The sequence below is a fragment of the Caenorhabditis remanei genome, chromosome III (assembly GCF_010183535.1).
Source record: "Caenorhabditis remanei strain PX506 chromosome III, whole genome shotgun sequence".
In the NCBI taxonomy this organism is placed as follows: Eukaryota; Metazoa; Nematoda; class Chromadorea; order Rhabditida; family Rhabditidae; genus Caenorhabditis; species Caenorhabditis remanei.
The window spans coordinates 15778838-15801190 of NC_071330.1; the positions used below are offsets into that span (position 1 = coordinate 15778838).

At 36.2% G+C, this 22353-nt stretch overlaps 2 protein-coding genes across 2 annotated transcripts; both read right to left on the reverse strand.

Moving 5' to 3' along the window:
• Nucleotides 1-1803: 1803 nt before the first annotated feature.
• GCK72_011554 (uncharacterized protein) lies at nt 1804-13340 on the reverse strand (the record flags this gene model as incomplete). The annotated part of the gene is made up of 14 exons (XM_053728534.1): nt 1804-2075; nt 2686-2857; nt 3707-3958; nt 5074-5266; nt 6044-6372; nt 6996-7108; nt 7767-8126; nt 8690-8831; nt 9617-9719; nt 9822-9892; nt 10846-10932; nt 12649-12658; nt 12744-13004; nt 13318-13340. 14 exons carry the CDS (start codon nt 13338-13340, stop codon nt 1804-1806), a joined length of 2388 nt encoding a protein of 795 aa, XP_053588111.1.
• A 1231-nt stretch (nt 13341-14571) lies between these two features.
• On the reverse strand, nt 14572-22071 carry GCK72_011555 (uncharacterized protein; the record flags this gene model as incomplete). The annotated part of the gene is made up of 6 exons (XM_003103993.2): nt 14572-15053; nt 16703-16834; nt 17023-17164; nt 17887-18014; nt 19170-19425; nt 22030-22071. 6 exons carry the CDS (start codon nt 22069-22071, stop codon nt 14572-14574), a joined length of 1182 nt encoding a protein of 393 aa, XP_003104041.2.
• Between the last annotated feature and the right edge of the window lie 282 nt (nt 22072-22353).

Sequence of the window (22353 nt, forward strand, 5' to 3'; positions counted from 1 at the left end):
TGGTGAAAACTTTCAAAAATTGCAATTATCGTGAAAGAAAGGCCGGTATAATGCATTAAAGTATGATACTCAGCCAACGATTTCGCTGCCAGCCACTAGCGCGGCGGGGGACTAGCTACTGCGATGGCCGCGGCCTCCACCGCAGCTAGTCCCCCAGAATCAATATTTCGCAACTCACGCCTAAAATTTCGCAATTTATTTTGTTTTTCTTGTTCTTTCGTCAAATTATTCCATTTTTATGTAATTTTCTGTTTTAGGTGAAGTTTTTCACTAATTTAGTGCAACGATCATCATTCATACATAGGTTTTTCCCAAAAATTCGCTTCTCGGTAGGAACTTTGGCTGTTTTCGAATTTGCGGTTTTGCTGTTTTTCTTCCCTCTGCTCAATAAGGTGATTAGTCTGTCACTTGTAGATACTTAAACCTATTTTCACAGTATTTTCAGCTAGTTTTCGACATATTCCTACTAGCTTCTTCTGTCGCCTCTGCTATTTTCTCTGTTGCTACCGTCTCCTCTGCTATTTTCTCTGTTGCTACGGTCTCCTCTGCTATTTTCTCTGTTGCTATCCCCTCCTCTGCTATTTTCTCTGTTGCTATCGTTTCCTCAGCTAGCTTCATTTTCGTTTCTATTGTGACATTTTGAGCCGTTGAAGTGCAGAATTTAACATTTTTTCAGAGAAAAAATAAGAAGTCGTGTCCAACATCATTCTGCCCGTTTGGAACGTTTTTCATCGGGAAAAAAGATTATCGACTCTCTTATGAAACTTCCACCTATCGGATCACCTGCTTTAACAAAATACTCGTCAAGTTTCCTGGATTTTTCATCGCAATTGTATTGTATTTTTTCATCTTTTCTCAGTAGTCCATTCATGTGCTTAGATGTATGTATAAATTTTGTATCAAGGCCCCCGTTCTGAATATTCCCTGTCGATCTCACTCATTCAACCACCATTCCGTCCCATTGTTTTATCCAAAGTAATCCTAGTTATAGTAATCATTCCTGTGATGATAATAACGAGAAACTTCTTTATTCCTACCTCTACTCGCCACTGTTCATGTATTGAATGTATTTCCCAGATTTCTTTACATTGAAACGTGTTCATTATCTCAGCTCGTCTTGTTCATAAATTGAAAAAAAAAGCTTGAAAGAAACTTGCTTAAAAAACTTTCTCGGTCATAAAAAGACGCTTGCAATCCATTTTCTTCCAGAAGTCAGTACTAATTCTTAAAGAATTTTTAACTTCCTTTCATCCGGGTGCTCCAACTTTTTTCTGTGAGCACTGTCAGTGAAATGCCCCCAAGATTTAGTGACCCTCTTCTAATGCCCCTGGGAGTACAGGCAAGAAAAATAGCAGCTGAGCTAAATTTATAGCAGCTGAGACTATCAATAGCAGATGAGTCGAAAATAGCAGAAGAGTTTGGAAATAGCAGAAGAGTTATAGCAGATGAGTCAAAAATAGCAGAAGAGTCACTATAGCATAAGAGACGAAATAGCAGATGACCCGATAGCAGAAGATTCCAAAGCAAAAGAGTATCTGCCATGGCGAGCTGAGAACAACTAGATGGGTCTCACCGCGAAATTCCCAAGGTTACTGTAGTTTGTAGTTTAAAGGCGCATAAGGGCCCAAAATTTCAAATTAATCGGATTCTAGTCATGATTATACTTTTCTGAACCGCAAAAACCTGCTGATTCTGAATATCACACTTGAAAATTATGATGGCCGAGTTTTCGTGGCCTAGGATCCCAAAATACACATTTTTGGCACAGGAAACTTCATTTTTTAGGTAATTAATTCAAATAAATTATTCTCTGTATCGTCTCGTCGCCACCATCGACAATATATTCTTGTTGAGAAAGTGTGAAATTGTGGGATTATTGCGGAGAGCGTGTGACAGGTATTCCGTAAAGTGACACGTGTCACTGAACTCGTTCACCGAACACGACGCGCATTTCGACAAGTGGGCGGAGACTTGTTGATTGATGTATTTGTGCGGATTCGTTTTCCATTCGGGATTCCGTTCCAATGCTCGAATCATTTGGGCGACGTCCGTCCCGTCGGTTTCGTTCAGTTTTCCTGGAAATTAGGGTTTTTTTTTTGAATTTTTGGGGGAAAATTAAGCGGAAAATGCGATTTTTCACATTTAAAAACCTTAAAAATGAAAATTTGAGCATAGCTTTCGCCTACGCGTGACTAAATGTGGTCTACCGGTAATTCGGTGTAAATTTTGTTACTTTAGATGTGGAAAATAACAGAATTCACATCAAAATATCAGTAGAGCACATTTGTCACAATACGGAACTAAAAACCTTAAAAAATTCAAATTTCCAGGATTTTCAGCCAAAAATTTCAGATTACCTCAAAATTGAGCTAATTTTTCAGAATTTCCAGTCAGAAGACAGGCTTTTAACTCAATTTCAGGCCATGATCATTATGTTTGCTAAAAATCACGAATTTAGAGTCCAAATGAGTTTCGGACTCAAATTTCAGCCAAAAATAGGTCTTTCTACTCAAACTTGCTCATTTTCAGCCAATCTTTCAGTCAAAAACTCAATTTTTCGCTAAAAAAAAACTCAATTTCCATGGAAATTTCATGATTTTCAGTAATTTCAGCTCTATTTTCAGTCATTTTCCCATCCAAACCCAAACTTGCTCATTTTCAGCCAATTTCAGCTCCAAAACTCACTCTGAAACTCGTCATCTCTCATCGCCGGGAATACCGCCGGCACATTCGCCTCATTGGCAGCGTATTCTCTTCTCAGCGTCTCGTCTTCTGTTCTAATACTATCATCTTCCAAATCACTCGACAAATCCGGATAATCCGGTGTTGTACTGTGGACAACGACCGCTGGCACCGACTGGAAATTCGAAATTACAGATTTTAAGACTTTTATTGTGAAAATCTCAAAAAACTGACAATTTTCACCATTTTTCAATGCTAAAACTCAAAAATTTGAAATCCGTGCATTTTGTCGCAAGGAATTCGGTGTTTTCGTACTTTTAATACTACAGTAATCTCCAAATTTCACAAAATTGAGTTTCCAGGTGATTTTCGATGTAAAAGTGCAGTTTATGAGTAAAAATGATACTTTTTACTATTTTTGGGGTCTGAAACGGGGTTTTTCGCACTAGAATTCAAAAAACTGAAAATTTCTGCATTTTTTCGTGAGATATGATGTCTGATATGGTGCTTGCGTATTTGGGCAGCAACAGTAACCCGAAATACGATAAAAACCGTCGATTTTCACGGTTTTTGGCTCAAAAACTACAAAATTTGCAATTTTGTGCAATTTGTCGTCAGACACGTGGTATTTGCGTACTTTTTTCGAGCTACAGTAACCTAAACTCGCATAAAATGTTGAAAAATGAAAAATTGGGCATAGATTCCGCCTACGCGTGACTAAATGTGGTCTACCGGTAATTTGGTGTAAATTTTATTATTTTTGATCGAAAAATAACAAACTTCACATCAAATTATCAGTAGAGCGCATTTGCCACAATTCTCAAACCAAAAATTTGAAATTCAGTGCATTTTTTCGGTGTTTGCGTACTTTCCAAGCTACAGTACTCCAAAAATCTCAAAATAACTCTAAAAACCTCGAAAATAGTCGATTTCAGACGCAAAACCCGTTTTTCTGGCTCAAAAAATCAAAAATTTGAGTTTTTGTGCATTTTGTCGTGAGACTACAGTAGCCCCGAATGTTCACCTTGCAAGGAATGTTAACATTTTCCCCAATATAAATAAATTTGAATTTCGCCGGCGGTTTCATCATTTCCCCGGGATGACAGTCGTTCAGTGTCACCCAGATATTCGGGAATCGGAAATAATGCGGATTCTGGCGCATTTTGAAGATTTGAGGCGTCTGGAGGAGTCCAAATTCGGCGGATTGGAGGAGGAAAGGGAGTTCTTTGCATCCGCGAGTCGCTGGCACGTAGAACCAGTACTGTATTTGTGGTTTCTGCAGGAAAACATCAAATTTTAATTGAAAATTTGAAGAAAATCGGCTCAGAAATGTCCGGTGGCCGAGTTTTCACAAGTTTTTGGAATTTTAGGCTATCCAAATTGCGATTTTATGGTTCTCAGGTTGAAAATGGGGTTTCCAGTCGTTTTTTACTAAAAATTAGAAAAAAATCGGCTCAAAACTCATCGAAACCAGTGGTGGCCGAGTTTTTGCATTTTCTAGGCCACCAACTTCAATATGTCATATTCTCATTATCCCAGTTGAATTCACCTCGTCAAGACCTTTCAAATGACTATAATCATGATAAATTTCTGACGGATTTTCAAATTTTCTGGTTTATTCTACTGGTGGCCGAGTTTTGGAATCCTAGGCCATCAAAATTCGTCCACCATGAAATTTTTCACATTTTTTACTGAAATAGCAATAGAACTCGTCTAATTTTCTTTCTAATTTCGAAACTTTAAAAAAAATCGTTTGAAATGGGTCAAAACCCTCAAAACCCGGTGATGGCCGAGGTTTAGGATCCTAGGCCATCAAAGCTCGGCCATCATAATTTTTCATTGCGATATTTAGAATCAGCAGGTTTTTGCGGTTCAGAAAAGTATAATCATGACTAGAATCCGATTAATTTGAAATTTTGGGCCCTTATGCGCCTTTAAACTACAGTAACCCTGGGAATTTCGTGGTGAGACTCAGCATAAAGCGAATCTCATCGAGATTATAGTCATTCAAAGCGTCTCAACAAGCTGAATTCGAATATTGCATTAAAATTAGGATTGGATTGAGTTTTTGGGTTTAAAAACTGGATTTTTGATAATTTTTACCACAGTAACCCCGGAATTTCGTGATGAGATCTGTTTAGTTGTATTCAGCTCGTCATTAGCTTTAATTTGAGCCCCATATCGGCCCATTTTGAGTCAATTTGAAATTTTGGGCCCTTATGCGCCTTTAAACTACAGTAACCCTGGGAATTTCGTGGCAGGACCCAAATCGCTTCAAAACTAGTCATGATTATACTCGTTTGAACCGTCTCGACGAGCTGAATTCAATGGAGCTAATTTCAGACGCGTTGGGCTACCGTAACCCGAGTTACAGCAGAAATTTTGACTCACCATCTCTTCTTCGTCGTCTTCTTCGATATCCGTTATTTCTCTTTTATTTTTGATAGTGACAGCTACGGTACGAATCGTTGGTTCCTTCTGATCTACTCGCACTTCTTCAACTTTCCATCGTCGTGGCCCAAGACTGGCGGTGAGACGGATTTTGGTACCCGGTGGGAAGAATGCCACCTGGTCTGATGGAATTCTGAAATTTTAAGAGATTTTACTGTGAAAATCAAAGAAAAATGAAAATTTGGGCATAGCTTCCGCCTACGCGTGACTAAATGTGATCTACCGGTAATTTGGTGTAAACTTTGTTATTTTCGATGCAGAAAATAACAAAATTCACACCAAATTATCAGTAGAGCACATTTGTCACAAATTGAGAGCCAGAACGTTCCAGAAGTAAAATTTTCAAGATTTTCAGCCAAAACTTTCAGGTTATCTTAAAAATGAGCTATTTTTCCAGAATTTTCAGCCAGAAAACCTAGAAAATAGTCTCTCGATCTCAGTTTCAGTTGAAATCTGCTATTTGGCTAAAAATCAGACATTTAGTGTCCATATGATTCCAAGAGTCACATTTGAGGCATTTTCAGCAAATTTTTCAGCCAAAAATCGCTATTTTTGCTGGAAATCTGTTTTTTTTTTTGCCAAATTTTCGAGATTTCCGTATTTCTACACCGAAATTGGCGAAAATTCGGTTTTGTCTTAAAATCCGTGTTTGTGTATTTCGTGTTTACACACAATTGGCGGTACAGTAACCCAGAAATGCGGAAAATGACGATTTGAGAGTAAAATTTGGATTACTGTAGTTTAAAGGCGCATAGGAGTCAAAAATCAGATTCCCGTCATGATTATACTTTTCTGAACCACAAAAATCTGCTGATTCTAAATATCTTAATGAAAAATCACTGTGGCCGAGTTTTGGTGGCCTAGGATCCCAAAAAACGCGATTTTTCCCATTTTTCCAGTCTGTAATCACCTTAAATTGCTCTTCGGCAGTCTAGCGACATGAATCTTTCCCATTTCATCGATAACAACAGCCGGTTCGTTGACTAATTTCGCGTTTCCTTCTCGTCGGAACTTTTCAATTTTTTCCAGCTTTTGATCTACAATCTCAGCGATCACAAATCGTGGATTCCCTTTCGCTGACGGTTCGGTGGCGGTGATTCCAACTTGGAGAGTACTTCCAGAATACGGTGACAGTAACCATGATTCGAGAATATTCTCCGGATCGTCAACGTAGATATTCAATGATTTACAGTAGAAATAGCCGGGCAAATCGTCCACTTTGCGGATCGTTGATTTCACCTGGAAATATAAGGAAAATTTGAAAATTTTTTAAAGAAAAATGAAATGTTTTCTTTTTTTTCGATTTAGGAGCAGTTTTTATCGATTTTGATGCTGAAAATGTGTCAATTTTCGAGTCATTTTTCACCCAAAATCCCAAAATTTTCAGTCATTTTTGAAAATTTGGGCATAGCTTCCGCCTACGCGTGACTAAATGTGGTCTACCGGCAATTCGATGTAAATTTTGTTATTTTCGATGCGGAAAATGACAAAATTCATGACAAACTATCAGTAGAGCACATTTGCCACGATACGGAACTCAACAAAACTCATTTCGTGATAATCGATCTAAACTCGATGGTGGCCTAGTTTTTCGAATTTCTAGGCCACGGTTATCAAAATTTCAAAATTTCATTTACATCGTTGAATTCAGCTCACCGAGACGCTTCGAATCACTATAATCATGACTAGAATCCAATCAATTTGAAATTTTCGGCCTCTATGTGCCTTTAAACTACAGTAACCCAGGTTTTTCGTGGTGAGACCCCAAATCGCTTCAAAACTAGTCGTGATTATACTCATTTGAAAGGTCTCAACGAGCCGAATCTGAAAATATATCTGAAAAATCGAATTTGTACACTTACCAATCCCTTCGGCGTCAATTTCAATTCATTTTCATCGTTCGTCTGAACAATATCCTTCAATGCGTAGATATTCAGGAAATCCAGTCGATCGGCGTTGAATCGCACCGATTTTCCTGAAAAATCATAATTCAGAATAACAAAAACAAAACAATTTCAGGAAAATGAAAATTTGAGCATAGCTTCCGCTTACGCGTGACTAAATGTGATCTACCAGTAATTTGGTGTAAATTTTGTTATTTTCAATGTGGAAAATGACAAAATTCATATCAAATTGTCAGTAGAGCACATTTGCCACAATTAGAAAGTCAGTAACGTTCCAGAAGTGAAATTTTCAAGATTTTCGGCCAAAAAACTTCCGATTATCTCAAAAATGAGCTATTTTTCTAGGATTGTCGGCCAGAAACCCAGAAAATGGTATTTTAAGCTTAATTTCAGCCATAATCCGTTGAAATTAAGACATTTCAGATCTAAATGAGTTCACGATCGATTTTCAGCCGAAAATGAGTCTTTCAAGTCAAAATAGTCAATTTCCAGCCAATTTTTCAGCCAAAATTCCAATTTACAGCAAAATTTGGGCATAGCTTCCGCCTACGCGTGACTAAATGTGGTCTACCGGTAATTTGGTGTAAATTTTGTTATTTTCGATCGGAAAATCGATAGAACATAACAAAATTCACACCAAGTCATCAGTAGAGCGCATTTGTCACAATTAGAAGGCCAGAACGTTCCAGAAGTAATATTTTCCAGATTTTAAGCCAAAATCGACCGTACCAATCGACGGAAATCGATCTCCATCTCTAATAACGACTCGATGAAAGCAAATATTCGGATGATCCCAATCCAAAACGATTTTCTTCGAAATCACCACTCCATGAATTCCAGTCAACGTATCGGACATCGGTGTGACGGAATCTGGCGACGGTCCATTTCCACTCATCGGATCGTAAAGTGTCTGCAGATTTCCCTCTTCTCCAACATTCCATTTCGCTTTTTTCACCAAATGTTGAAATGCGTCGGCCGCTTCGTGAAACGAGTGTAACTCGTATTTCAGCGCCTGATTTTCCAGAAGTTGTACAGTAACCCAAGCGTGGACTGTGACGTTTGGATGGGTGTCTTGTCGGAGGTGGTATGCTGAAATTAGGCTGAAAATATCTTAAAATTTGCAATTTTTCACTCAAAAAAATAAAAATTTGGGCATAGCTTCCGCCTACGCGCGACTAAACGTGGTCTACCGGTAATTTGGTGTAAATTTTGTTATTTTTTCATGCGAAAAATAGCAAAATTCACATCAAATTATCGGTAGAGCACATTTGCCACAATATGGAACTCATTTCTCACTAAACACGGTCTAAACCTGATGGTGGCCGAGTGTTTCAAACTTCTAGGCCACGGTTATCAAAATTTCAAAATTTCATTCACATCACTGAATTCAGCTCACCGAGACGCTTCGAATGTCTATAATCATGACTAGAATCCAATTAATTTGAAATTTTCGATCTCTATGCGCCTTTAAACTACAGTAACCCAGGCTTTTCGTGGTGAGACCCAATTTGCTCCAAAACTAGTCGTGATTATACTCATTTGAAAGGTCTCAGCGAGCTGAATCTGAAAATGTAGCTTAAAATTTCTGAAATTTCAACAAAAAGCTAAATTTTGCCGTTTTTTTTTTTCCATTTTTTCCGTCTGAAACTCACGAATTTCGAGATCTGGCCATATGTCACACATCCATAGTACCGCCCGATTCTTTGACATGATTCCGTGGAGGAGAAGTTGTGTTTCTCCATTGAAAATCCGCGATTCGCAGACGGGTTGGACACGATTGTAGTCTTGGATGAACTGAAATTTCGAGATTTTCAGTCAAAATGAGACATTTTAGGCTGAAAACGGTCGATTTTTATAGGAAAAATGAAAATTTGGGCATAGCTTCCGCCTACGCGTGACTAAATGTGGTCTACCGGTAATTTGGTGTAAATTTTGCTATTTTCAATGTGAAAAATACAGAATTCACATCAAATTATCAGTAGAGCACATTTGCCACAATTTTGATCATTCTCAGAGTGATTTTATGGCATTTTTTACTCATTTTTTTAATTCCAGATAGATTTTGATGCTGAAAATCTCAAATTTGGAGTCATTTTTCAGCCAAAATCTCAAATCCCACATTTCCAGCCGTTTAATGAAAATTTGGGCATAGCTTCCGTCTACGCGTGACTAAATGTGGTCTACCGGTAATTTGGTGTAAAATTTGTTATTTTCAACATGGAAAATAACAAAATTCACATCAAATTGTCAGTAGAGCACATTTGCCACAATATGGAGCTCAATATCCTTCTAAAAGTCAAATTTATTGGATTTTCAGCCAAAACATTTCAGATGAATGCTCTTCTAGTGTTAAAATGAGCTATTTTTCCAAAATTTTCAGCCAGAAAACAGGGTCCTAACTCAATTTGAACCAAAGTCCGTTAGTTTTGTTGAAAATCACGAATTTATAGTCAAAATCAATCCCCTACTCAAATTTCAGCCATTTCCAGCCAATAATGTGTATTTCCACTCAAAATTTCTCATTTTCAGCCAATTTTCAGCCAAAAATCCCCCAATTTTCTCTGAAAATCCGTCTATACCTCAACCGGTCGTCCCTCCATGTCAAGATTCTCCCAACTCAATGTATCACCGTAGATAAGCGTCTCCTCGACGAGTCGTTCCACTTCTTTCAAACCGCTCGGACTGAAAATTACACAAAAAAAGTGAGTTTTGGCTGAAAATTACAGCAAAAATGTCGAAAAATGAGATTTTTCAGCTCAAAATCTCATTTTCTATCAAACTTACGTCATTGCGGGCACTAATTTCGTTTTTGTCCGACGTGAGTCGACTGGTAGCAGCTTGAAATCACGGACTGTCTGGAAATGATTGGTTTTGATGTGAAAATGTGACAAATTTCAGATTTTTCAAGCCAAAAATCGGATTTTTGAGGTTTTTTTGGGCGAAAATTGGATTTTTACTATAAAAATGTGCAAAATTTCAGCTTTTTTGGTCAAAAATTGCTCAAAAACTGTAATTTTCAGTCATTTTCCACTTTTTTCGACTCTCTGCGCCTTTAAATCTAACTCAGCGCGTTGAGACCTTCAAAATGAGCCGAATGCGCCTTTAAACTCGCTGTGAGACCCAAAAATCTTGAATTTTCCACTCAAAACTCATATTTTCAGATAAATACAAGTTTTAAGTGGAAAATTCCAGATTTTTTGGTCTCACAGCGAGTTTAAAGGCGCATTATGCTTATTTTGAAGGTCTCAACGCGCTGAGTTAGATTTAAAGGCGCAGAGAGTCGAAAAAAGTGAAAAATGACTGAAAATTGCAGTTTGCGAATGATTTTGGGCTGAAAAAGCTGAAAATTTTGCTTATTTTTAGCATAAAAATGCGATTTTGTCTCAAAAACGTCACAATTTTTGGGCTGAAAAATGTGAAAATCAGCTCATTTTTGTGCTAAAAATGCAATTTCCAATCGGTTTTTGTCCGAAACACCTAAAAATCCAATTTTTTGGCTGAAAATGCTGAAAATTGTGTCATTTTTTGGTTAAAAAACCAATTTTCGATAGATTTTCGTCCAAAAAACCTCAAAAATCTCAGTTTTGGGCTGAAAATGATAAAAATCTGCTCATTTTTGAAGTAAAAATGAGATTTCCAATCGATTTTTGTCCAAAAATCCCAATTTTTGGACTGAAAAATCTGAAAATCAGATCATTTTTAGCCTAAAAAAGCGATTTTCATCCAAAAATCCTCAAAAATCTCAATTTTTGCTCTAAAAAAGCGATTTTTTCGCATTTTCAATCTGAAAAATCTGTAAAATCGTTACCCGATACGCGTGTTCGAATACCAATACCATATGGTACACTGTTCCAGCCGTCGGTGACCCATTCGTCAGAACAATGCCACGTGGCATCTGAAATTATTAGAGCTGAAAACCAGAAAAATCTGAAATTCGAACGAAAAATATAAGAAATATGAAATTTTTACATAAAAAAGTCGAAAAATCAATTAAAAAATCGCGAAAATTGTATTTTAACCATTAAAAACGCATTTTAAAAGAGAAAATTGATGAAAAACAAGTTATTTCCGTGATTTTTCGCGTTTTCGGTGCCGTTTTTCGTGTCGATCATAGTCGGAATCGCTGGACGACGAACGCGATGACGGGGAGCTGAAAAAAAGGATTTTTAGTGGGAAAAATAGGTGAATATGGCTAAAAATTGACTGAAAATCAGTTTTTTGGAGGAAAATTAAGCCAAAAATCACCAAAAATCGCATTTGTAGCAGGAAAATGAGCAGATTTTCTGCTTTTTCAGTCCAAAAATTGAGATTTTTGATGTTTTTTGGGCGAAAATCGATTGGAAATTGCATTTTTAGCACGAAAATGTGGGAAAAATCTCACTTTTAGCCCGAAAATTGAGATTTTTGACATTTTTTGGACGAAAATCAATCGAAATCGCATTTTATAGCTAAAAATGAGCAGATTTTCAGCTTTTTTAGACTGAAAATTGCTCAAAAAACTGAAAAACTAGTTTTTCAAGAGAAAATCTTTAATAAAAACGTGACGAAAATCAGTTTTCAAAACTCAAATTTTCGCGCCAAATTGGTAAAACTTGATTTTTTGTCTGAAAAATATGAATTTTTAGCCATTTTTCAGTCAAAAACTTCATTTTTTCGGCCACATCTCATTTTCAGAGTGATTTACGCTAAAAATCGTTTATTTTCAGTTTTTTTCAGCCAAAATCCTCATTTTTTAAATTTCAGAGCTGTTCACATCGATTTTGATGCTGAAAATCTCAAATTTCGAGTCACTTTTTAGCCAAAATCCAAAATTTTCAGCCAGGAAAATGAAAATTTGGGCATAGCTTCCGCCTACGCGTGACTAAATGTGGTCTACCGGTAATTTGGTGTAAATTTTAGTTATTTTCAATGGGAAAATAACAAAATTCACAAAAATTATCAGTAGAGCACATTTGTCACAATTAAAAACTCAAGTTCGCGATAAAACCTTCTGGACTGAACAAATCTCACTAAACACGGTCTAAACCTGATGGTGGCCGAGTGTTTCAAACTTCTAGGCCACGGTTATCAAAATTTCAAAATTTCATTCACATCACTGAATTCAGCTCACCGAGACGCTTCGAATGTCTATAATCATGACTAGAATCCAATTAATTTGAAATTTTCGAACTCTATGCGCCTTTAAACTACAGTAATCCTAGTTTTTCGTGGTGAGACCCAAATCGCTTCAAAACTAGTCGTGATTATACTCATTCGAAGCGTCTCAACGAGCTGAATCTGAAAATATAGCTGAAAATTCCTGAATTTTTAGCAAAAACCGCATTTCCTGGATTTTCAGCCAAAATATTTCAGATTCGCGCTCTTTCAAAGTAAAAAATGAGCTATTTTTCCAGAATTTTCAGCCAGGGAACTATAAAATAGTCTCTCAATCTCAGTTTCAGTTGAAACCAGTTATTTTGCTGAAAATTAGACATGTGGTATCCATATGACTCCAAGAGTCACATTTGAGCCATTTCCAGTAGGAAAATGAGTCTTTCCAGTCAAAATTGCTTATTTTCTGCCAATTTTTGGCTAAAAAACTCAATTTTCGAGTAATTTTTAATCCAAAAACCTGACTTTTGCTGTAAAAATTCAGTTTTTGAATAATTTTGGACTGAAAAATCGAAATTCTCAGTCATTTTCAGTCGTTTTCCCCTCCAAACTCACCGATCCCTTTTTCTCTTTTTCGAATCTCTTCTTCTCTGCGTCTCCTCATCCTCCACACTCTCTCCTCTCTTCTTCTTTTCTCTATTTCTCTTATCTCTCGATGATTCTGATTTTCGTTTTTTGTCTTCTGGAGACCACGTCAAACTTCTCGACCGTTCACGTCTTCTCTCGTCACGTGGCGGTGGATTACGGTAGTCATCGCGGCGAGAGTTGCGGTGGTGATCTACAGTATCCGAAGAACGGTCGTCACGGAAGTGCGGTCTGGAAATCAAGAAAAATAAGGTATAGACGTCGAAAATTGGCTGAAAATACTCAAAAATTGCTTAGAACACTGTTTTTGAACGATTTTAAGCCGAAAATTTGATCAAAAACAAGCTAAAAATGCTCCAAAGCTGAAATTTAACGGTTTTGAGCCGAAATTTTGCTGAAATTGTCTAAAAATCGCTCGAAATTGAGTAAGACGCTGAAAAAATGAAAATTCGAGTATAGCTTCCGCCTACGCGTGACTAATGTGCTCTACCGGTGATTCGGTGTAAATTTTGTTATTTTCAATGGGAAAAATGACAAAATTCACATCAAATTATCAGTAGAGCGCATTTGCCACAATGAAGTTACATTTTCAGGGTTTTAGAGAATTTTCAGCAGTTTAGAGAATTTTCAGCCGGGTTTGTCTCGTTTCAGGCTGAAATTGCTCAAAAATGTCTCTAAAAGGGTAAAAATGCTCGAAATTCTGTTTTTTAAACGATTTCAAACCGAAAAGTCGCTCAAAACTTGTATAAAATTTGCTGAAAATTCTTCAAAGCATTTTCAGCATCATTTACTCAATTTCAATCGATTTTCAGACGGTTTTAACCAAAATTTCGGCTCAAAACGGTTCAAATTCTGTTTCAGAGCATTTTAAGCTCGATTTGTATCGTTTTTGAGCAATTTCGGACTGGAAATCATCAAAGTCAAGTTTCAAAGCGGTTTCAGACAATTTCAAGCAAATTTTCAAATTTTTGGGCTAAAAACGATTCAAATTCAGTTTTTGTGCATTTTGTGCGCGATTTTGAGCAAATTTGGGCTGAAATGGTCAAAATCTAGTTTAAGAGCATTTTCAGCATTTTTTACTCAATTTCGAGCGATTTTCGAGCAATTTTTAAAGTTTTTGGGCTCAAAATCGTTCGAAAATAGCATCTTTTACTCGATTTTTATCGATTTTTCAGCTCTTTTTGCTCATTTCTCGCATCTAATCGGTTCCGGAATAAATCTCTCGCCTAAATCGTCTTAAAATCCCTATAAAATTGAATTTTGCCAATACTCAGTCCAGAATTGCTCAAAAACGCGAGAAAATGAGCTGAAAATGCACCAAAACTGAATTTGAACGGAATTTAAAATGCTCTGAAAATTTGGGCATAGCTTCCGCCTACGCGTGACTAAATGTGATCTACCGGTAACTTGATGCAAATTTTGTTATTTTCGATGCGGAAATGAACAAAATTCAAATCAAATTATCAGCAGAGCACATTTGCCACAATCAAGTTTTAGAGCATTTTCAGCCTCTTTAACTTATTTTGAGCGATTTTAAGCGCATTTTCAGCTCAAAATCGTTCAAATCGAGCTTCAGACTCATTTTCAGCCAATTTTACTCATTTCAAGCGTTTTAGACGATTTCTGGCAAATTTTCGGCGCAAAATCGCACCAATAGGGCATTTTAAGCAGTTTTATCCCTTTTTGGACAATTTTTGAGGAATTTCAGTTTTTTTAAACTCAATTTCGAGCGATTTCGAGCAATTTTTCTAGTTTTTGGGCTCAAAATCGTTCGAAAATAGCATCTTTTACTCGATTTTTATCGATTTTTCAGCTCTTTTTGCTCATTTTCCGCACCTATTGCGTCGAATCGGTTCCGGAATAATCTCTCCGCCCTCTCCTTTTCTCGATTCGGTTTCGGTGGTCTTTCCACTGGAATCGACGGCTTTTCAGCCACCGAAACAGGCGTCTGTTTCTTTTTCATAAAACTCAGTTGTTTCAGCAGCAAATTCGCCGCCGGATTCGCCGTTTTTTGAGTTTCAATGGGCGGTTTTCGAGTATTCAAGGATTCAGAAGGCTCCGATGACGTCGTCGTCAAATCCATCTGATTCTGATAATGGGCGGCGTGTTTTTGATAGAATTGTTCATCCATTAATTGATTATTCGTCGTTTGGACACCTTTTCCAGCCGTAAATTGTGCCAAAATCATCATTTTTTGTTGATATTCGTACTGAAACAGTACTTCTCCTTCGTGAACCTCCAAAGCGTGCTCTCCGTTGTGAAATGGAAGGATTGGAGTGCCTGGAATTGGAGAAAATCGTCTTAAAATCAGTTTTTTCCGACTGAAAATGTGAAAAATCGTCTCAAAAATAGGTATTTTGAAGAAAAAACAGTCGAAAATTCAATTTTTCTGGATGAAAATGTGAAAAATCGATGGAAAAATCGTTTTTTGGAGAAAAAATAGTCCAAAATCATTGGAAAAATCGGCTGAAAATCCGGTTTTTGGCTTAAAAATCGGACATCTGGACAGAGACAGATTTTGAGACCAAAATCTCACTTTCTGAGCCAAAAAATCGGCTGAAAATTCACTTTTTCAGTCCGAAAACGCGTAAAACGATCAAAACGTCCTCATGTATGTCTGTGGGTCCGGATGTCCGAAAATTGCAATTTAAGTGAATTTTGGCTCAAAAAACTGCAATTTTCAGAGATTTTCGAGAAAAAATAGTCAAAAATCGATCTGTGCGTCCGATATGCCTGTTTTGAGCGATTTCAGACAGTTTTTCCATGAAAAAAGGTGTTTTAAGCGATTTTTTTCGAGCAAAACTAGTCAGAAATCGCAGATTTTCACCCGAACATCGACGCATGTCTGTCAGTGCATCAAGATGTCCATTTTCAGCGATTTTCTAGAGTTTGGAGCTCTAAAATTGGATTTTTCAGCCGTTTTTCACAATTTTTGGTTCAAAAAACTCAAATTTTCCGTCTAAAACCTTCAAAAACCCTCCATTTTCAGCCGTTTTTCATTATTTTTCGCTCAAAAAACTGCAATTTTTTACATTTTTCAAGCAAAAACAGTCTGAAATCGAGCTGTGTGTTCAGATGTCCGAAAATTGGCAAAAACTCATTGACTACAGTACTCATTGACTACATTAGCTCATTGACTACAACCGCTCATTGACTACTTGTACTCATTGACTACACTTTTACTCAATGACTACAGCAGGCTCATTGACTACAGTCGCTCATTGACTTCACTTCCACTCAATGACTACAGCTGCCCACGGTAGAAAGTTTGATGCTCAGCCATCAGCGAAATTCATTCGTTTCGTATTTGTTTCAAATTTTTTCGTTTTTTTCTGTTATTCTGATTTATATTCTAAAACATTCAACACACCAAGAGAAATTAATTATGGAGGGACGTTTTCTGAAGCAGAGTGAATGGCTGGAGATTCTAAACAGCGAAAAGCAAGAAAAACGGTGAGATTTCAATTTTTAAAATTTAAGAAAAAAAAGGTTTCAGAATCCCGGTTCTGGATTCTATACAGTTATATTGCAATTTTTCAACTAAAAATAGTCAAAAATCGGTCTGTGTGTCCGGATTTTCATTTTCCAACAATTTTGTATCGTTATGTTGGATTTTCAGCCGTTTTTTCATGATTTTTGGTTCGAAAAACTCAAAATTTCCGTCTAAAACCTCCAAAATTCATCATTTTCAGCCAATTTTCATGATTTTTGGTTCAAAAAACCCTAAATTTAAGCTTGAAACCTACAAAATCCCTCATTTTTAGCCGTTTTTCATGATTTTTGGTTCAAAAAACTCAAAATTTTCTTCAAAAACCTCCAGAATTCCTCATTTTCAGCCATTTTTCATGATTTTTGGCTCAAAAACTTCGAATTTTCCGTCTAAAACCTCCAGAATCCACCATTTTCATCCGTTTTTCCTCAATTCTCACCATCATCATCCGTATAAACCGCTCGTTTCCTCGTCCCATCTTCAGAAATCACAAAAGGCATCAGAACGTTTCCCTCCTCATCTCTCGGATAACACGGTTCGCCCTTTTCGTTCATCGGCAACACCACACGACCTAAATCATCAATTTTCAGCCAAAAACTCAAATTTTCTGCAAAAAAAACCGCCGGAAAACGTTTGGGGGGGCCTTTGGAATCATCCTTTCAGTCTGACAACAGCAAAATACGCTTAAAATAGATAAAATGAGACAAAAAAATCGGAAAAAAAAATCTGAAGACGAATTTCAGATAATTTCAGACATACCGGTGACGTCACACGGAACATAGGCTCCGTATTCCTCATAAATACGTGGAAATACCGGTTTTCCGTCGTCACCCAATGGAATACATATGGCACCCGAATCGTCGACTGGGAATAGAGGATAGCCGTCGTAGAATGGGAATATCTGAAAATTTTGGGACTGAAAATGAAGTTTTTCTCGAAAATTTTGCATTTTTTGCCAATTTTCAACTGAAAAATCACTTTTTTATCATTATTTTCGTTCCAAAATCCGCATTTTTCAATTCCAGAGCTGTTTTCAGCGATTTTGATGCTGAAAATCCCAATTTTCGAGTCATTTTTCAGCCAAAATCCAAAATTTTCAGCTTGAAAATGAAAATTTGAGCATAGCTTCCGCCTACGCGTGACTAAATGTGGTCTACCGGTAATTTGGAGTAAATTTTGTTATTTTCAATGGGAAAAATAACGAAATTCACATCAAATTATCAGTAGAACGCATTTGCCACAGTACGAAACTCAATAACCTTCTAGATGTCAAATTTCCTGGATTTTCAGCCAAAAAATTTCAGATTACCTCAAAAATGAGCTATTTTTCCAGAATTTTCAGCCAGGGACCTAGAAAATGGTCTCTCGATCTCAGTTTCAGCCAAAGTCCGTTATTTTTGCTGAAAATCACGAATTTAGGGACCAAATGAGTCCCATACACAAATTTCAGCCATTTTCAGCCAAAAATGAGTCTTTCTACTCAAAATGGCTCATTTTCAGCCAATTTTCGTCATTTCTGGGACGAAAACAATGATAAAAATGAGATTTTTGAGCCAAAAATTGTTAAAAATCGGTATCAAATACCAAACTTTCGGTTTTTTTCCGCTTTTCTCAAACCCGTACCGTTTTGCCCTTATCATCCTTCGGCAAAATCGGTTTCCCGTCGTCATTCATCGGAAATACCGCCTGATGGAGGAAATTGAATCCGACGAATGTTGGCGCTTGTGGTGGCAGATTTATACGAGTATAGTCTGCAAAAGAATCGATAAAAATCGTAAAATTTTTGAGATTTTTCAGCGATTTCAGCTGGATCGTCACATTTTTTCGATTCTAAGCTATTTCAGGCCGAAAATCTGAAGTTTTGGCTGAGAAATTCAATTTTCAAGCGATTTTCAGCGATTTTTATGTGATTTTCATCAATTTTCAGCAGTTTGACTCAGAAAAATGGAAAATTTGGGCATAGCTTCCGCCTGCGCGTGACCAAATGTGGTCTACCGGTAATTCGGTGTAAATTTTGTTATTTTCGATACGGAAAACTAACAGAATTCACATCAAATCATCAGTAGAGCACATTTGCCACAATACGGAAGTCAATTTTGTGATATTAGCATGTTTTAATGGAAAAATCGGGAAATTTGGAAAGTTTTTATCAGTAAAGTAGCAAAAATTCGTATTTTTGCTACTAATGAGAGATTTTGGAGTATTCATTGTCTGTCTGTGCAGCCAGGTGTCCGGATGTCCAGAAAAATGATGGATTGGGTATATTTTTGGGTGAAAAATGTGATAACGTAGACATCCGGACATAGGTTGACCGGTAATCTATTGATTTTCAGCTCCAAACAGTCAGAAAACAGTGGAAACCATGGATTTTCAATGGAATTTAGCTAAAGAGCCGACTTTTTACTAAATTTTTACAATTTTCGTCGTTTTTCCACCTAAAAATGTCGATTTTTCACTCAAAAACTCGATTTTCCTCTTAAAAGGCCGATTTTTCCCCTTAAAACTCGATTTTTAACTCAAAAAGTCAATGCTTCCCTCAAAATGTCGATTTTTCACTCAAAAACCAAATTTGTTACCTAAAAATCTAATTTTTCACTCTAAAACTCGATTTTTCCCATCAAAAATTCAATTTTCACTCAAAAAGTCGCTTTTTCACTCTAAAAGTTATTTTATTTCTTTCAAAAAGTCGATTTTTCTCTCAAAAACTCGATTTTTCACTGAAAAAGTCAATTTTTCACTCAAAAAATAGATTTTTAACTCAAAAAGTCAATGCTTCCCTCAAAATGTCGATTTTTCACTCAAAAACCAAATTTGTTACCTAAAAATCCAATTTTTCACTCTAAAACTCGATTTTTCCTTTTAAAAATTCAATTTTCACTCAATTTTTCTTCCTTTAAAATCCTCACCAGTAGTATCCTTGAATCCTTCGAACAGGAATTCAAAACATCTCGTCTCATTATTCAATTTATACCAATAACCGGACAAATCCTTCGCAAAAATCGAATTCGTCCCAGGAATTCGATAGAAACTGTATCCGTTATTAGCCATTTCGAATGCTGATGACACTTCTTTACGCCAATATACTTCTTGACATTGTTCCGTCGGGATCTCCCCAATATTCGGATAGTCACTTCCAGCTGGCAGTCCGATTCCCGGAATTGTCTGAAAATGGGCGGGGTTTATGGGAAAAATCACTGAAAATCGCTGAAAATCCGAGTTTTTGACTTGAAAAATGTAAAAATTCGCCAAAACTTCAGATTTTTGGTCTGAAACATGTGAAAATGCCATGAAAATCCGGGTTTTTTCTGATTTAAAACTGAAAACTACAAATTTTGAGGCATTTTCTGCAAAAATGATTCAAAGTTTAAGCAAAATCGCATAATTTAATTAGAAAAGCTCGATGTTGACTGAAAAACTCGAATTTTCTAGTTTTTCAGCATGAAAATTGGGTTTTTGACGAGCTTTTCGACTCAAAATGATAAAAATAAGTATTAGGATAGTCACTTCCAGCTGGCAATCCGATTCCCGGAATTGTTTGAAAAATTGCATGAAAATCGCTAAAAATCAAAGTTTTTAACTAACAAAATGGCAATTTTCAGCCAATACTTCAGATTTTTGGTCTGAAACAGGTGAAAATGACTAAAAACCACGTTTTTTCCGATTTAACACTGAAAACTACGATTTTTGAGGCATTTTTCAACGAAAATCACGAAAATCCGATTCCCGTCTGAAAATGGGCGGGGTTTATGGGAAAAATCACTGAAAATCGCTGAAAATCCGAGTTTTGACTTGAAAAATGTAAAAATTCGCCAAAACTTCAGATTTTTGGTCTGAAACTGGTAAAAATGACTAAAAATCCGGGTTTTTTCCGATTTAACACTGAAAACTACAATTTTTGAGGCATTTTCTGCAAAAATGATTCAAAATTTAAGCAAAATCGCATAATTTACTTAGAAAAGCTCGATTTTCTCTGGAAAACTCGAGATTTCTAATTTTTTCAGCATGAAAATTGGGTTTTTGACGAGTCTTTCGACTCAAATGGAAAAAATAAGAATCAGGATAGTCACTTCCAGCTGACAGTCCGATTCCCGGAATCGTCTGAAAATGGGCGGAGTTCATGGGAAAAATCACTGAAAAAACTGATTTTCGAACCAAAATCGATCGAAAATGAGCAATATTTCAGCATTTTTAGACCAAAATTGCTCAGAAAATGTAATTTTTTAGTCATTTTTCATATTTTCCCAACTTAGATCATCAAAATGAGCCAAAAACCAGTCATTTCACCTCCCATGCGCCTTTAAACTCATTTTCAGACCCAAAAATCTGGAATTTTCGACTCAAAACTCATATTTTCAGATTAAACTCGCCGAAACCTCTCAAATAGGGTCTCACCACGAAAACTACAGTACCCGCACTTCCAGATACCGTGTTTTTTGTGATGAGACCCTATTTTAAAGGTTTCGGTGAATTCAATCTAAAAATATGAGTTTTGAGTCGAAAATTCCAGATTTTTGGGTCTCGCAGTGAGTTTAAAAGGAATTGTCTGAAAATGGGCGGGGTTTATGGGAAAAATCACTGAAAATCGCTAAAAATCCGAGTTTTTGACTTGAAAATCGTGAATTTTGAGCCAAAATCGGTAAAAATTCGCTATATTATGCTTTTTTCAGCTGAAAACGCTCAAAAATTTACGAATTTTTTGCTAAAAATGAATTAAAATCTCATTTTTGACCTTTTCCCGGAATTGTCTGAAAATGGGCGGGGTTTATGGGGAAAATCATGTTTTTGACTTGAAAACTGTGAATTTTCAGCTATAATCGATGAAAATTCGCCATAATTTCAGATTTTTGATCTTAAATGGGTTAGAATTAAAAAAAAATACGTTTCAGCTGGAATTTCAGCTGAGAACGCTGAAAAATCTCCAAAATGTATCGATTTTTACAGTTTTTTCACTAAAATTTTGGGGTTTTTGACTGAAAATCGCTGAAAATCAGAGTTTATGACTTGAAAATTGTCAATTTTTTAGCTATAATCGATAAAATGAAAGTTTTTTGGTCTCAAATAGCTTAAAAAGACAAAATTCTGAGTTTTTAGCTGAAAACACGGGAAAATCTCGAAAACTTACGATTTTCAGCTGAAAATGACTCCAAACACTCGATTTTTTTTAATTTTAGCCAGAAAAATAAGATTATGGAAGCATTTTTCAGCAAAAATGACTCAAAAATGATAAAAAATCAAAATTTTCCCTTTTTTTAACGCAAAACTCGTTCCAGCTCGATTTTTACTGAAAATCTCATTTTTTATGATTTTTAAGCATGAAAGTTGGGTTTTTGATAAGATTTTCGAGTCAAAATTATAAATAAACGATCAAAAATCATTCCAAATCAAATTTTCGCTGAAAAAAGTCAATTTACCCAAATTTTGACCGAAAAACCCGATTTTCAAGGTTTCTAACCATGAAAATATAATTTTCTGCGCGTTTTTGAGCTAGAAAATTCAGAAAATTAACAAAAATGTTCAAAATTTGTCGAAAATTGTGTTTTGGCTTTATAAACTAATTTTGTGCAAAAATTCGAGGGTTTATAGGTTATCAGAGCTGAAAATTCGATTTTTGCAACTTTTTTCAAACAAAAACCACTAAAAAATATCGAAAATCAGTCATTTTTAATTTTTTTTGAGCAAAATTTTTCTTTTCGAAATTTTATTGATTTTTTCTGATTTTTTCCGCAATTTTCTCATTTTTCTGTAGTTTTTTCAGCTGAAACTCACTTTAGCCCTCCGTCTCTCTTCTGTTTCGCCAGTTTCAGCCATATCGAATAGAGGTTTCACCTGCAAAAATTGGTTTTACCTGATTTTTAGCAGTTTTCGTGAAAAAAACGCGATTTAAGTGATAAAAACTGCTTGAAATCGCATTTTTCACCCCGAAAACCACGAAAAATCAACAAAAACCGATAAAAACGGAGTGAATTTATAAAATAAATGTGGAATAATTAAGCCACGCCCCTTTTGGCAACGCGCCGCAGGGAGTTTTCGCAAGAGTGCCGCATGGAATTTGGGTTTTTTCGATTTATGGTTTTTCTGGAATTTCAAGCT